Source organism: Heterodontus francisci, chromosome 13 (assembly GCF_036365525.1).
Source record: "Heterodontus francisci isolate sHetFra1 chromosome 13, sHetFra1.hap1, whole genome shotgun sequence".
Lineage (NCBI taxonomy): Eukaryota > Metazoa > Chordata > Chondrichthyes > Heterodontiformes > Heterodontidae > Heterodontus > Heterodontus francisci.
The window spans coordinates 35,719,913-35,737,185 of record NC_090383.1 but is presented as its reverse complement, the minus strand read 5'-3'; the positions used below and the strand labels follow the sequence as shown (position 1 = coordinate 35,737,185).

Genomic DNA, 17,273 nt, shown 5'->3' with positions numbered 1-17,273 from the left:
TATATCCAAACTGGCCAAGAGGGTGTGGGAAAATGGCGCACTGACATAGAACATAAAAGTCCGAGTATTTCAAGCCTGTGCCCTCAGTACCATGCTCTATGGCAGCGAGGCCTGGACAACGTTTGTCAGCCAAGAGCGACGTCCCAACTCATTCCATCGTCACTGCCTCCGGAGAATCGTTGGCATCAGGTGGCAGGACTGTATCTCCAACGCAGAAGTCCTCGAGGCGGCCAACATCCCCAGCACATACAACCTACTGAGCCTGCGGCGCTTGAGATGGCTTGGCCATGTGAGCCGCATGGAAGATGATAAGATCCCCAAGGATGCATTGTACAGCGAGTTCATCACTGGTATCAGACCCAGCGGCCGTCCATGTCTCCGCTTTAAAGACGTCTGCAAACGCGATATGAACTCCTGTGACATTGACCACACATCATGGGAGTCAGTTGCCAGTGATTGCCAGAGGTGGTGGACAGCCATAAAGGTGGGGCTAAAGAGTGGCGAGTTGAAGAGACTTGGCAGTTGGCAGGAAAAAAGACAGAAGCGCAAGGAGAGAGCCAACTGTGTAACAGCCCCGACAACTAATTTTTTCTGCAGCGCCTGTGCAAGAGTCTGTCACTCTAGAATTGGCCTTTATAGCCACTCCAGGCGCTGCTCCAAAATCACTGACCACCTCCAGGCGCTTACCCATTGTCTCTTGAGACAAGGAAGCCAAAGAAGATGCCTGCAATTTTGACCACACAGAATAGTTAAATCACATTTGGTTATATGGGAACAGAATTTTTTTCTTTCTGCTGCAGAGTCCTAGCCACCAGGATTAGTTGGTAATCTGCCACTTCTGCGATTTCATGGTATTCTCTTACAACAGATAGCCTAAAAAGCTCTTCATTACCATCACCACAGGTGACTCAAACCTGTGACCTGGAGGTAAAAGAACACTGTGATTCCACCCAGTTTAATTGTCACTTGCTAGGGTTGGTGACAATTATTTCCTGCTTGGTGTACAATTTGGTAAATGACATCATCACTCCCTCTAAGATACAGTCTGCACCCTATGGAATTTAATGTGTTCAACTCTTCAACCTGAAGTTCTGAAAACCCTGATTTGAGAGAAGGGGTGATACCAGGGAATGAGACACAGATGCCTTGCTGCAAGTGAGTACCTAGTATGAGAAAGGACTACATTAAGAGATTGTTGAATAGTAACATTCGCTGTTGATAAACTGCGATCGGCAATTTTTTGCACTTGGGACGCATTTGAAATTTGTCACATATTATCTACAAGACTTTTACATAGATAGTTAAATACTAGAGAATGCATAAGGGTAGTTTTATTCCATTTTGCATCTTGTTAATCAGCAGCAACTATCAGTGAATGCAAGCAGTGCAGTCCATGAAGTTAATACATCACAATGCCCACAAGGATGGTTTAGTGATTTTGACACAATCTCTGAAAGTTTAAAACTATTAATTGACACAAATAAACGTTAAATGCAGCATTACATTACACCCAAATACAGTTACTTAAAATAACTGAACGCAATATATCTAAATTACTGAACGAGAATTTATCCTTCAATGGCTTCCAAAAATACAACAAAGATTAACCTGGTATGAAATTACAAAATGGTAGATCAAAATTCAATAGTTCTTTCTGTTCCAGCTCCCCCCACTACCACACCAATAAAAACCTAGAATGAAAAGCTCCCCAATAACATGAACTACCACGTGTTCACTCAGAATATGCTGCAAACAGATCAGCAAAGACAGCAAGCTCCTAATCTTGGATAATCCAATAGCGTAAGTAATTGAGCAATTACAGATCACCAAAACAGATCACCTGGCCATTATCACGATACCGTTTGTGGGATATTGCTCATGCACTAATTGACTGCTGCATTTCCTACATTATAATGGTGACTGCACTTCAAAAGTATCTAACTTGTTGTAAAGTGCTTTGGGACATGGTCATGAAAGTGTATTATAAATGCAAGCTCTTTCTTTAGTTTACTCTGCTGATTTCAGTCAAAGTCAGGTCTTCAAGCACGTGCAATCAGCTGTCTGCACCTCAGTGAAATACTATTACCTTAGTGATGAGATTCTAGATGTAACTGCAAACAATTGAAGAAATGCACTGCTGAGTAATTTCCTGCTTTTTTTTTTAAGTGGATATTGTCGCCACTGTGTCAGCCAATGAGTTGGAAGTGGGCAGGATTTATGGCTTTCATTTGCTCAAGCTACAGTAAAGAGTTTATTTACTCAGCAAATAAAGTCTCCAGAGTACAGCAGGATTGCTTCTCAGCAAAATACAGTAAGTGGAGAATAGTCACGTAATACAAATCGTGTGTGTAAAATCAATGGAGTGTCTCCTAACAATGCAGAACATGCACAGAGCAATTACTGACGTTATCAATACGTCCAAACATTTGCCAGCTTGCCAGTATGTATCTGCGCATGTGCGTGGCAACATCAGACGTAACGACATCCGATTGTTGCCTCACCCAATAGCTGCAATCGCTGTCTCCACCCACCCAACAGTTTCCCGCTCCCTCCCGCGATCGCTGCCTCAACTGCCGTTTCTCTTCCACACTCTTGTCTGTTCGCTGCTTGCTTCCTACCTCGCCGCTCGCACCACCGTTTGAGGGAATGGGGAGCAGATGGGTGCGAGATGAAGCAACGGTCAGGCAGGCGTGGGAGGGAGCGGGAAACTGAACGTGGCCATTGAGGCGGCTATTGCAGTAGGAGCGGGCAAGAGAAGCAGCGATGGTGGGTGCGAGCAGGGTACTGTTGGGGGTGTGGTTGGGGGGGGGGGGGTGGGGGGTGTGAGTGGAGGTGGCAATTGCAGCCATTGAGGGGTAAGGGGCATTGGGTTCTTTTTTTGTGTCAAATTGAGCAGCACCATTTTTATTACTGGCAGCTGCCCGACACATCTCAGACAGTGATGTTTCAGTCGATGAGACTGCATTTGTGCATGTGCCAATCCTGTGCCTCGTGTTTGCGTGGTCAGCAAACGCAGCCTAAATATCAATCCCAGTCAGTTACAGCAGTGTGGTCTTCAGGCGTGATTGACAAGGGAATTATCCAATCAATCTTCACTATTCCTGTTGTGTTATTATATGTAGCCATTTTTGAAATGTCATTTACTTATCTCTTTGGTTTTGCCGTCCACAGCATATAGAGTGCAAACCGCATTAACCTCAAACTGCCTGCCATACTGTATTTGCAAGCACAGTGCCACACCATTCACCACTTCTGGAACATATCCTTACATTTCTGCTGTGGAGAACGCGAAGCTACTGAAAATGTCCATACTTACTGGGATCATTCATTACAGCCTTCCTGGAGTCCATCCGTCCAGTTCCATATACAACTGTACGCCCCATCAACCCTATGCTGCCATTAGTTTGTAAAAGGTTGCTCCTGGTAGAATATAGTTTAGTAGTGGGTACTGTAGTCAATATTATGTCAAGAGAAGGTTTGTTGTAAAACATCTTGGCACTGACACTCATGTTGCCTTCAGCTTGCGTTGGGGAACATGCATGAATAGATGGGCGTGGATCAGGTGTCCCAACATATTTGGAATCTGAAACTTGTTTGGGTCGTCTTGTTGCATCCTTAGGTATTGGCTTCCTACAATGTTCACATTTTGTATGGTCTTCACTTTTTCTCCCACAATTTTTACATATACTGAAGAATTCATCGAGTGTCTGCGCCTGAAATTTGGAAAACAACACCAAAATATTTTTTCAAAAATCCAAACATTTGTATTGTAGAACTATCTTGTACTCCTTTCTCCTTCACAGTCCTAAAACTGGAATTTATCAAGATAATAGACTAAAAATCAAACCAAAGATGTGAAAAGCATTCTGCAAATGCAAGGTCTTTGGGTCTTTAATAAAAACAGACAATTCTAGCAACACTCAGCATGTCAGGCAGCATCTGTGAAGAGAGAAACAGAGTTAATTTTTCAGGGTGCTGACCCTCCATCAGAACTGGAGGTTAGAGATTTAACAATTTATAACCAAGTACAGAGCAGGAGGGCAGGGGGAGGGGAGAGGAGAACAAAAAGGAAGGTCTTTAATAGAGTGGAGAGTCAGTGATTAAATGACAAGAGTTATGATGGTGCATAGCAAAAAGGTAATGGGACAATGAACAAAGGATGGATCCAGAGAAGGTGGAAATGGCAACAGAAACATTATCAGCCACCACCCCCCCGCTCCCCCTCACCACCACCTTGCATTTTATTCCTGGCTCTGCACTTGCTTATAAACCTTTAAATTGATAACTTCTTCCAAGTTCTTATGAAAACTCAATGCCCTGTTTCAGACGCTGCCTGACCTGCTGAGTGTTTCCAGCAATCTCTATTATTTCAGTTTTCCAGCGCTCGTGGTATTTTGCTTCACCTATGTTTGAAAGGTACTAAAACATATATTGAAAACAAGTAGACAATGATGGTAAAACGAAAAAAAAAAACAAATACTGGAAACCAAATTAAAACTGAAAATGCTGGCAATGTTCCATCAGATCTGAAGGAGAAAGGTCTCTGCAAAATTGGTTTCAGTGTTTAGAATCATTGAAAGTCTACGGAACAGAAAGAGGCCACTTGGCCCATCACGTCCGTGCCGGCCGAACAAAAAAAATAGAGCCACCCAGCCTCATCCCAAATTCCAGCATTTGGTCCGTAGCCCTGCAGGTTACAGCACTTGAAATGCACATCCAGGCACCTTTTAAATGAGATGTGGTTTTCTGCTTCTACTACCCTTTCAGACAGTGAGTTCCAGGACCCCACCACTGGGTGAAAAAAGTTTTTCTCATCTTCCCTCTAATTTTTCTACCAATCACTTGAAATATATGCCCCCGAGTCACTGACCTCTCTGCTAAGATAAATAGGCCCTTCCAATACTATCTATCCAAGCCCCTCACAATTTTGTATATCGCAACAAAATCTCCATTCAGCCTTCTCTGTTCCAAGGAGAACAACCCCAGCCTATCCAATCTTTCCTTATAGCTGCAATTTTCCAGTCCTGGTAACATCCTCATAAATCTCCTCTGTACCCTCTCTGGTGCAATTACATCCCTTCTGTACTGAGGTAACTGGTACTGCACACAGCACTCAAGTTGCGGCCTAACTAATGTTTTATCTCGTTCCAGCATAACCTCCCTACTCTTATACTGTGCCTCAGCTAATAAAAGGATATCATTCCACATGCCTTCTTAACCATCTTTTTGACCTGTCCTGCTACCTTCAGGGCAAGGTCCTCACTTCCTCTACACCTCTCCGTATTCTCCCATTTCTTGTGTTTGACCACCTCAAATGCATCACCACACAGTCCTCTGGGTGAAATTCCATTTGCCATTTTTCTGCCCACCTGACCAGTCTACTGATATCTTCCTGCAGTCTACAGTTATCCTCCTCACTAACAATTATGCAGCTAATTTTTGTGTCATCCGTAAACTTCTTGATCATTCCCTCTACATTCATGTCCAAATCATTAATATAGACCAATCAAAGCAGGGGACCTAGTTCCAAGCCCTGTGGAACACGACTGAAAATAGCCTTCCAGTTGCAAAAATACCCATCAACAATTAACCTTTGTTTCCTGCCACTGAGCCACTTTTGTATCCAGCTTGCTACATTCCCCTAGATCCCATAGGCTTTTTTTTTTTTTAAAAGTCTGCCGTGTGGGACCTTGTCAAAAGTCTTGCTAAAATCCATGCCAATCACATCAACTGCGTTACCCTCATCAGTCCTCCTATAAAGGCCAATTCTAGAGTGTCAGACTCTTCCACAGGCGCTGCAGATAAAATTGGTTGTCGGAGCTGTTACACAGTTGGCTCTCTCCTTGCGCTTCTGTCTTTTTTCCTGCCAACTGCTAAGTCTCTTCGACTCCCAACTCTTTAGCCCCGCCTTTATGGCTGCCCGCCAGCTCTGGCGATCACTGGCAACTGACTCCCACGACGTGTGGTCAATGTCACAGGAGTTCATGTCGCAATTGCAGACGTCTTTAAAGCAGAGACATGGACGGCCAGTGGGTCTGATACGAGTGACGAACCCGCTGTAAATGTGTCCTTGGGGATCTTGCCATCTTCCATGCGGCTCACGTGGCCAAGCCATCTCAAGCGCCGCAGGCTCAATAGGGTGTATATGCCGGGGATGTTGGCCGCCTTGAGGACTTCTACGTTGGAGATACGGTCCTGCCACCTGATGCCAAGGATTCTCCGGAGGCAGCAAAGATGGAATGAATTGAGACGTCGCTCTTGGCTGACATACGTTGCCAGGCCTCGCTGCCGTAGAGCAAGGTACTGAGGACACAGGCTTGAAATACTCGGACTTTTATGTTCTATGTCAGTGCGCCATTTTCCCACACCCTCTTGGCCAGTTTGGACATAGCAGCGGACGCCTTTCTCATGTGCTTGTTGATTTCTGCATCGAGAGACAGGTTACTGGTGATGCTTGAGCCTAGGTAGGTGAACTCTTGAACCACTTACAAAGTGTGGTCGCCGATATTGATGGATGGAGCATTTCTGACGAGGTCAAAGGCTTTGCCGAGATCTATGAAAGCAAAGTAGAGGGGCATCTGTTGTTCACGGCATTTCTCCTGTAGCTGGCAAAGGAAGAACAGCATGTCAACAGTGGATCTCTCTGCTCGAAAGCCGCACTGCGCCTCAGGGTAGACATGCTCAGCCAGCTTCTGAGTCTGTTCAAAACAACTCAAGCGAAGACTTTCCCCACTATGCTGGGCAGGGAGATTCCACAGTAGTTGTTGCAGTCACCGCGGTCACGCTTGTTCTTATAGAGAGTGATGATATCGACATCGCGCATGTCCTGTGGTACTGCTCCCTCATCCCAGCACAGGCAAAGCAGTTCATGGAGTGCTGAGAGTGTAGCAGGCTTGGCACCCTTGATTATTTCAGGGGTAATGCCGGCCTTTCCAGGGGCTTTTCCACTGGCTAGAGAATCAACGGAATCATTGAGTTCCGATTTTGTTGGCTGTTCGTCCAGCTCATCCATGACTGGCAGAGACTGGGCTGCACTGAGGGCAGTTTCAGTGACATTTTCCCTGGAGTACAGTTCTAGGTATTGCGCCACCTAGTGGTCCATTTGCTTGCATTGGTCAGTGATCGTGTCCCCTGATTTAGACTTAAGGGGGACGATCTTCTTGATGGTTGGCCCAAAAGCTCTCTTAATGCCATCATACATTTCTCTGATGTTTCCGGTGTCGGAGACCAGCTGAATACAACTGCAAAGGTGTTGCCTGTAGTAATTTGCACAGCGCCTGGCTGTTCTTTGTGCAGTGCTTCTGGCTACTTTAAGTGCTACGGATGTTAACTCGCTGGGGGCTTTCTTGTAGTTCAACAGTGCAGTGCGCTTAGTGGCTATGACAGGCTTGCTGTACAATGTGCCCTTGAGGATCCTGGCATCTTCCATGCAGCTCACATGGCCAAGCCAGCTCAAGCGCCGCTGGCTCAGTAGGGTGTATATGCTGGGATGTTGGCCGCCTCGAGGACTTCTGCGTTGGAGATACGGTCCTGCCACCTGATACCAAGGATTCTCCGGAGGCAGCGAAGATGAAATGAATTGAGACGTCGCTCTTGGCTGACATACGTTGTCCAGGCCTCGCTGCCGTAGAGCAAGGTACTGAGGACACGGGCTTGATAACTCGGACTTTTGTGTTCCATGCCAGCGCCAGTGATTTCACCCCTCCACTTTCTATACTCGTCTCAGCTTTCTGTAGTATTGAGTTCTCGGTGTCTGACATAAGCTTTCCTTTTCTGGCTGATCATACCCTGTAAGCTCCTTGACCTCCAGGGGGCTCTAAATTTGGCCGTCCCACTCTTTTTCTTTGTGGGATTATGTTTACTCTGAACCCTCTGAGTCTCCCCTTTGAATGCTTCCCATTGCTTTGACACTGATTTCCCTCCAACTAGCTGTTTCCAGTCCACTTTTGATAAATAAATCACTTTCCAGTTTAGTAAAATTGGCCTTAGCCCAATTTAGAACTTTAACTCCTGTTCTCTCTCTGTCCTTTTCCATAACGATGTTAAAACAAACAATTATCACTACTACCAAAATGCTCTTCCACCTGTCCAGCTTCATTACCTAAAACCAAGTCCAGAACTGTGCCCTCTCTTTATTATGGCCAAAAAGATCTCCTGAATGCACCTTAAGAATTCTGTTCCCTCCATTCCTTTCGCACTAAAACTATTCCAGTTAATAGTAGGGGATTTTAACTACCCTATTACTGCCCTATCGTTTTTACAAATCAAAGATTTGCCTACATATTTGCTCGTCCATCTCGCTCTGACTGTTTGGGGGTCTATACTACACTCCTAGAAGTGTGCCTGCCCCTTTTATGTTCTTATGCTCAATCCATATGGCCTCAATTGATAATCTTTTTGACATATCACCCATCCTCATAGCTGTAATTGCTTCTCTAACTAAAGGATACCGCCACCCCATCAGCCTACTTTCGATCATCAGCAAAGTGATGGAAGGGGTCGCTGACAGCGCTATCAAGTGACACTTGCTCAGCAATAACCTGCTCGCTGACGCTCAGTTTGGCTTCTGTCAGGGCCACTCAGCTTCTGACCGTATTACAGCCTTGGTTCAAACATGGACAAAAGAGCTGAACTCAAGAGGTGAGGTGAGAGTGACTGCCATTGACATCAAGGCAACATCTGACCGAGAATGGCATCAAGGAGCTCTAGCAAAACTGGAGTCAATGGGAATCAGGGAAAACTCTCCGCTGGTTGGAGTCATACCTAACATAAAGGAAGATGGTTGTTGCATGTTAATCATCGCAGCCCCAGGACATCACTGCAGGAGTTCCTCGGGATAGCAACCTAGGCCTAACCATCTTCAGTTGCTTCATCAATGACCTTCCCTCCATCATAAGATCAGAAGTGGGGGCAGCACAGTGGCGCAGTGGTTAGCACCGCAGCCTCACGGCTCCAGCGACCCGGGTTCAGTTCTGGGTACTGCCTGTGCGGAGTTTGCAAGTTCTCCCTGTGACAGCGTGGGTTTCCGCCCACAGCCAAAGACTTGCAGGTTGATAGGTAAATTGGCCATTGTAAATTGCCCCTAGTGTAGGTAGGTGGTAGGAGAATTGAGGGAATATGGGATTAAATGTAGGATTAGTATAAATGGGTGGGTTGTTGGTCGGCACAGACTACGGTGGGCCGAAGGGCCTGTTTCAGTGCTGTATCTCTCTATGACGCTATGATCATGACTATAATTGTACAATGTTCAGCACCATTCGCAACTCCTCAGATACTGAAGCAGTCCGTGTCCAGTTGCAGCAAGACCTGGACAATATCCAGGCTTGGGCTGATAGGTGGCAACTAACATTCACACCACACAAGTGCCAGGCAATGACCATCTCAAACAAGAGAGAATCTAATCATCTCCCCTTGATATTCAATGGCATTATCATTGCTGAATTCCCCCACTATCGACGTCCTGGGGGCTTACCAATGACCAGAAACTGAAATGGACCAGTCACATAATACTGTGGCTACAAGAGCAAGTCAGAGGCTGGGAATTCTGCGGCAAGTAACTGATCTCCTGACTCCCCAGTGCTTGTCTACCATCTACAAGGCACAAGTTAGGAGTGTGATGGAACACTCTCCACTTGCCTGGATGGTGCAGCTCCAACAACACTCACGAGCTTGACACCATCCAAGACAAAGCAGCCTGCTTGACTGGCACCCCATCTACCACCTTCAACATTCACTCCGTTCACCACCGACACACAGTGGTAGCAGTGTGTACCATCTACAAGACGCACTACAGCAACTCACCAAGCCTCCTTTGACAGCATCTTCCAAACCCGCAACCTCTACCACCTAGAAGGACAAGGGCCACAGATACATGGGAACACCACCACCTGCAAGTTCCCCGCCAAGCCACACACCATCCTGACTTGGAACTGTAATCGCCATTCCTTCACTGCTGCTGGGTCAAAATCCTGGAACTCCCTTTCTGACAGCACTGTTGGTGTACCTGCACCACAAGGACTGCAGCAGTTAAAGAAGGCAGCTCACCACCACCTTCTCAAGGGCAATTAGGGATGGGCAATAAATGCTAGCCTAGACAATCATGCCCACATCCCGTAAAAGAAGAAAAATTGCCACCCCCCCTCTCCCTTTCTATTCCCATCTCGTCTGAAAACACTGTAACCAGGAACATTGAGCTGCCATTCTGTCCCTCTTTAAAATATGTTTTTGTGATAGCTATAATATCATACTGCCATGTTTCTATCTCTGCCCTCAGCTCATCTGCTTTATTTGTCATACTCCTTGCATTGAACTATATACCCTTGAAAACTACCAAACTCTATTTTCTATCCTTTGTTTCCTCTGCCTACCAGACTCGCTCACTAATTTTCTGCCTTCCATTTCTGATTTTACCCCATCTGAATCTATCCTCAGGTTCCATCCCGCTGCCAAACTAGGTTTAAACCCTGCCCAACAGCACCAGAAAACCTCCCAGCAAGGATATTGGTCCCGGCCCTATTGAGGTGCAAACCGCCCAGCTTGTACAAGTCGCACCTCCCCCAGAACCAGTCCCAATGCCCCAGAAATCTAAAGCCCTCCTCTTGCCATGCATTCATCAGCTCTAACCTCCTATTTCTACGCTCACTAACGCATAGCACTGGCAGTCATCCGGAGATTACTATTTTTGAAGTCCTGCTTTTTAATGTCTCACCTAACTCCCTAAAATCTTTCAGGACCTCATCCCTCTTTCTACTTATGCCGATGGTACCAATGTGAACCATGACTGCTGGCTGTTCACCCTCCCTCTAAAGAATATCCTGCAGCCGCTCTGTAACATCCTTGTCCCTGGCACCAGGGAGGGAACATACCATCCTCGCGTCATGTCTATGGCTGCAGAAATGCCTGCCTGTTCCCCTATCAAATTCCCTACCACTATTTTTCTTCAACTCTTCTTCCTTCCCCCCTGTGCAGCTGAGCCACCCAGGTGCCCTGAACCTGACTCTTGCTACACACCCCTGAGGAACCATTGCCCTCACCAGCATCCAAAATGGAAAACCGGCTCCTGAGCGAGATAGACTGAGAGGACTCCTGCACTACCTGCCTCCTCCTCCTAGACTTTCTGGTGGTCACTCATTCCCTCTCTGCCTGCATGATCCTAACCTGTGGTGTGACCACCTCCCTAAACGTGCTAGCCACATAGTTCTCAGCCTCGCAGATCGACCACAGTGACTCCAGCTTCCGCTTGAGTTCCGAAACCCAGAGCTCAAGCTTCTGCAGCTGGTGACACTTCCTGCAGACATGTTCCTCAAGGCCACTTGAAGCGTCCACAATTTCCCACATACCACAGGAGGCACATTCCATTCAGCTGAGCTGCCCTACCATACCTTAACCTTACTTTTAAACTAATTGTCAGTAGAATGTAGAATTACAGACCCTCACCAATCAGCTCCTTCTCCTGTAGGTAGGTAAAGAGTTATTCAAAACTTTTACATTTTTCTATTATGCAGCTATTTACACAGTCCCTTACAGTGGATACTCACTGACCAATCAGTTTACGAGTTAAGTTGCACTCTCCTAGGTTGGAGTCAAAGGAAGAAAAACTCACTAACTACTGGAGGCTGAAAAAGATAGAAGAAATGAACACTTCCTTCCCATCTTCACCAAACTCCCAGCTTCACACTCTGTTCCCAAACTGCACTCCGTGACAAGCTGCACTCCAGATCCTTGTATTTATGCTGCCTGAAACTCAGACGAGTCAGCTCTGCTACAGCTACAGAAACCAGTTTAAATGAGCTACCTAATTAACTAATTTCAGCTGCTCTCCAGTAGAGAGCTTGTTTATCCCCGCTTAAGACTTGAAGAAACTTACAGTAAATTTTAGTTCAATGCTAAATTCAAACAAGACTAGATTTTAGAAAGAGATTAACCCTCAAGATTCCCTCACTCATCGAACTCTCAGCTTCACACTCTGTGCCCTAGCTACAGTCCAGACCCCTGCATTTCCATTGAAAGTTTGGCAGATTTACTGTTTACCCATAAAAAGCTTCTATCCAAAACATGAACCTGTGTTTCCTTTTCAGATGTTGATGGGTCTGCCATGTTTCCAGCATTTTCTGTTTTAATTTGTTTTTTGTTATAATTACACACATTCACATTCTTGTCTTTTGTTCACTCCACGAAGGTATTTTTCTAAAACTGCCTACCAGTGATCTAACGGAATGTATTTGGTTCAAATATCAACACACAACTTAGCTAAGATTGATCTACTCATTGCTTGCACAGTGATGGGAATATGGTGCAAGTCTAGAGAATAATTTTCTGCCCTGAGTATTAGGCAACTTCACGTCAGGCGATTTTGTAATAAGCAAAAAAACAAAAATCACTAACTGTATGCTTAATTAAATTCTACCACACAGAGGTTATTCATTTATATGTTTAAATACAAAGAGTAAAGGTCAAAAATTTAAACAGAAATGTACACTGTGTAAAGTAGGCTTTCTTTGCATTTTCTACGCGCAAATAACCAGCAAGACCGCATCCTCGTTGAATGGTTTTAAAAAAATGCTCAAAGCTATTCAAAACACACAGATCAAAGACACATTCTTTTAAAATCAAGAAGTAAAGCACTACAATGATTAAGAAGCATGTCCATTCATTTTGTACCACTAGATCAACTTGCATGGAGGGCACAGTGGGGTGGAGAGAGGATACGACATTACGTGCGTATATGTAGCCTGTGAGGGCAGGGTTCGAGGAGGAGGAAGAACAGCAACATGCAATTGGCATCCAGGGCTAAAAAGTACAGGATACAAGCTGGCTAAACATGCACGGATGTAATCTGGAGACCCTGAGTAACTTGAGTCGAGATGGCTCCTGGGAAGAAAACTAATGTTTTCTCAGCTTTCAGATTTTAAAATTGCTATTCCAAATCACATGGTTAAAGGTACTATTTACACCAAAAACCTGACTGAACACTTCAGTTTAGTACTGGCAGATGGTTAGATCGCACCTGTTACGAATATTTCAACCAGACTTGCAATCCCATTCCCATCTTCCTGAACCACTACCTGCACCAATCAAAAACCTTGTTTTTTTTTAAAAACAAATCACCTGTACAAATGATCTCTCAGTGCATACTAATGAATACTCTCTGCAGGATTAATGTTTCCACACGCAATACATGATTTAAAAAAAAATTACTATTCTGTAGAGATCCAAGAGACACAAGTGGCAGTGCATATCTGAATGCTGAACCCAGATGAATATATCTCAAGATAAACAATATTATATATCAACATGCCCTCTACTACTGCTTTTTTCCCAAAATTCCATAACACTTGTTGAAATAGCCCAACTGCATCAAAAAAATTGACTTTATCCTTCCCAATAACAACAGACTTCACTGCGCAGTCTTGAGTTTTTCTTTATGCTACACCATCAGTTTTTACATATCTGGAAAAGCAGATAACTTTCTTTCGGTAAGAAAATCTCCAATGCCCACCTCAGTATGTGCCGGACTTTGTGCAGCAGAAACCTCAAGGTCTGTTGATTCTGGCAAAGCTGTTGTCAAGTCATCTCTTAGTCGCTTTGTCAAAACACGTCTCTTAATATTTGGTATGGAATACATCTGTTCTTCCAATTCTGTAGAGCCTACATCTATCAAAAGAGCACAGATCTCTCTCTGTAAAGAGCTTATGAAACCGGTGACAATCTAACAATACAAAAAGATAGTTAAACTTGCAGTACGTTTATTTAAAAAAATGAAGATGCACATCTAGAATAGTTTGAAGAACAGAACTCTGAATCACAGTACCAAACAATTTGATCTACAGCCAGTGATATGGAACATTTACACTTAATTTTGCTTAGACCTGGTCAGCTAGTCCTGGAATGGTTGTCTTCTGTTTAAAGGTCATGTAAGTGGTTGGGCATCTCACACCCCTCAATCTACCTACCTCAAACAGAGTGTAACTGTGTGATGACTACACAGACGATAAAACCTTCAGAGATATAAATACAAACTAAAAAAAAAGTCAGGAATCTGCCTCAAACTACACAGACTCACCTCTTCCATCAGACTCCATTAAAATAATACTGTCCACTGGAACCCTTTGAACATCAGCTGGATATTCTTTTCTGAAAACAAACAACGGATTTTAAGATAAACAATGAATAGATTGTCAAGACTACTACACAATCTCCACAGAAAATATAACATTTATTTAAATACATTTCTCAACAAAGAAAAAAAGTGTATTCCTGCAGTTCTCAGCATCAATTCTCACAAACCACCCACAGCACTAAAGCCAGACCCAAATTTTAAAGAAGTGACTATTCACATTCAGTTAGGAGAAGCATTACTAACACAAAACAAAAACTATTTGAGATCGTCTGTCCCTAACCATTTTATTACATCTGCCAAACATGGAAGTTTCTTGGGATTCTACCTGCAACACAACTGGGGGGAGATGGAGGTCAGTTTTATTGAAGAATAAAAAGTGTTCAATATTTGCAAAAATACTGGGGCAATAAGTATATTATAGTCATTAATACAATAAGGAATCCAGGAGAAACCTCTTTACTCAGAAAGTGGTTAAAACATGGACCTCGCAACCACAAGTAGTGCAGCAAATGGAAGAGATGCATTTAAGGAGAAGCTAGATAAACCACATTAGGGAGAAAGGAATAGAAAGTTATGCTGATAGGGTTAGATGAAGAGGGATAGAAAGTGGTTCATGTGGAACATTAACACCTGTATGGACAGGTTGGACCCAACGGCCTGTTTCACATTGTACATTATATGTAGTTCTATGTAAGACCAACCCAATGAAAATTAACCTGGGTTATTCCAAGTAATTATGTGCAAAACAACTTTTTTAGAAAAACACGACAATCAGATTACAAGGTACAACACAGCACATGCAATTCATATTTCGACAAAAAACCCACAATTAGGTTTGACAAGAAGCCTGCATTTACATGGCAGCAAGTTACATTTGAATGAAGCACTGAAGCATGGAACCGATTATTCATGTCATCCTGCATTTAGCGACAGCACACCTGAAGCTTCAGTATTAGGCAGGGTGCATTAAGCTATGTTAAGCAAAGCATTTTAGGTTAGCCAAGTATCCACCCAAAGAAGCTGCACCCGAGTAAAACAACAGAATTAAAATACAAGTTGAACAGATATATTAATAATGGATTCGAGTTTAATCCAAATTGGGCTGGAATGTCAAAGCAATGGTATACTTTTATGACACGTGAAAATATTGCTACATTGTACATAGTTGACCACTATACAGAAGGCCCGAGTAAAATTTGTTGAGAAACACACATTATCACAAATCTTGGTGAACAAACATCAATATTTGGCTCATTGTACACTCTGATTCATCCTTTTGGGCACCAAATGCTCTTTCACATATACTATTTCACAATAGATACTGTTATTAACTGGAAGTTATTTCCTGTAGATTTACAATTAAGATTAAATTTAGAATGAAGTAGATTTGATTCCTCAATCCACACTGTACTCAGAATAAGCTTTGACGCAGAGATTCTGAATAATAGCAAACTTTGTAGAACAGCAGACTGTATAGTGGTGGACTAATGATGACTCATTGAAAATTGTAATGAATCTTTGCAGGCTAAGCCAATTCACCACTATTCTGATTGGAAACTAATTAATTCCATTACTGTTTGTAAAGAACTGTTTTCATCTCTAATACCTAGATCCTATATTCGAACTGCAGTACAAAGAATAACTTTTACAGCTTTGGAGCAGGGATTACTGTTGCTTGCACAAATTTGTTGGTGAACAGCAGAACAGCAAGATTAAATTGAGGTAATTTCAGAAACATTCATAAGTGACTGATAATGAGCTCAGCACCTGAAACTGAAATTTGAAGTGATTGGATCACTGCATTAGGGTTAGGATCAATGAACAGTATAATTAGAATTACATCACGCACATCCTGCAATACTCTGGGATGTTTACTGTGCAATATTAATTTGGCAAAAAATTGTTCCTAGATTGGCAAGGTCACACAAAACACCTACTGTGGAAAAATACCATTGTGGTAGAAGGCGGCACAGTGGCGCAGTAATTAGCACTGCAGCCTCACAGCTCCAGGGACCTGGGTTCGATTCTGGGTACTGCCTGTGCGGAGTTTGCAAGTTCTCCCTGTGACCGGGTGGGTTTTCGCCGGGTGTTCCGGTTTCCTCCCACAGCCAAAGACTTGCAGGTGATAGGTAAATTGGCTGTTGTAAATTGCCCCTAGTGTAGGTAGGTGGTAAGTAATATGGGATTACTGCAGGGTTAGTATAAATGGGTGGTTGTTGGTCGGCACAGACTTGGTGGGCCGAAGGGCCTGCTTCAGTGCTGTATCTCTAAATAAAAAAATAAAAAATAAATAAACATGAACATGAGGGTGGGTGAAAACAGCGTACTTGCATGTCTTGATTGCACACAGTTTAAATAAAGTCCCAAGCAACTGACAAGCACACAAACCACTGACACCTAATGAAGCTATTTTTGAGACCATGCAATGTCAATCCCAGCTGTTAAGCATACACATCAATGACACTTACCCCTCATCAGTTAAGCCAAGATTGCTTTAAAAGATGAAAGAAAACAAGAGGTAATAATCTCAAATTAATGTTTACGGGATGACACGACAAATTATTAGTATATTACATTTTGTATTTTTCAGTTTCTTTAAAAAGGCAGTTACAATGCTATTTACAGTTACATGAGAGAAGACTCATTAAAACTGATAATTTTTAAGGTAATGTCTGGTTATTACAAAATTTCCAACAATATCACTTCTGCTAACCAAAATATACACTTAACCATGAGATTCAACATCAATTCTAATCAAACTTAAATGGTTTATAATTTTAGTCCATGCACCTTTAAGATCATATTCCCAGCTTTATCTCCCAATACTGCAATATCAGAACATCGCCAAGCTTGCAAAATGCACTTGCCACTTTTAATAAATATTAGTTATTCCTCCTACAGCAGATGAGATTTATGGAGTTTAAGATTTAATAGCCAGCTGTTAATATTTTCTGTATAGGAATTTGGATCAGATTGTTGCTATATCTCTTAAATGCCACAAAATGTTTATCACAGGTTGAACATAATGTACTGCTAAGGAATTTCAAAGCACTGTTACTAAGATTCTACACACGAATTGTTATGTGATTGCCTTTAAGAGTGATGTCCTTTTAATATCTTAGTATGCTAATGAACTAAGTATCAGGACGCAGTC

At 43.3% G+C, this 17,273-nt stretch overlaps 1 protein-coding gene across 10 annotated transcripts in view; it reads right to left on the bottom strand.

Annotated features, from left to right (window-relative positions):
• Window positions 1-17,273, bottom strand: part of senp6a (SUMO specific peptidase 6a) — a 230,720-nt gene that overhangs the window by 97,353 nt on the left and 116,094 nt on the right. For 8 of the 10 annotated variants that reach the window (XM_068044665.1, XM_068044661.1, XM_068044662.1 and 5 more), the window contains 4 exons: window positions 16,588-16,611; window positions 14,063-14,133; window positions 13,499-13,653; window positions 3,317-3,713 (listed from right to left, as the gene is read on the bottom strand). In XM_068044665.1, the coding sequence (XP_067900766.1) occupies window positions 3,317-3,713; window positions 13,499-13,653; window positions 14,063-14,133; window positions 16,588-16,611 (647 nt within the window). The remainder of the gene's footprint in view (window positions 1-3,316; window positions 3,714-13,498; window positions 13,654-14,062; window positions 14,134-16,587; window positions 16,612-17,273) is intronic. The other 2 variants (XM_068044663.1, XM_068044670.1) reach the window with 1 other exon arrangement.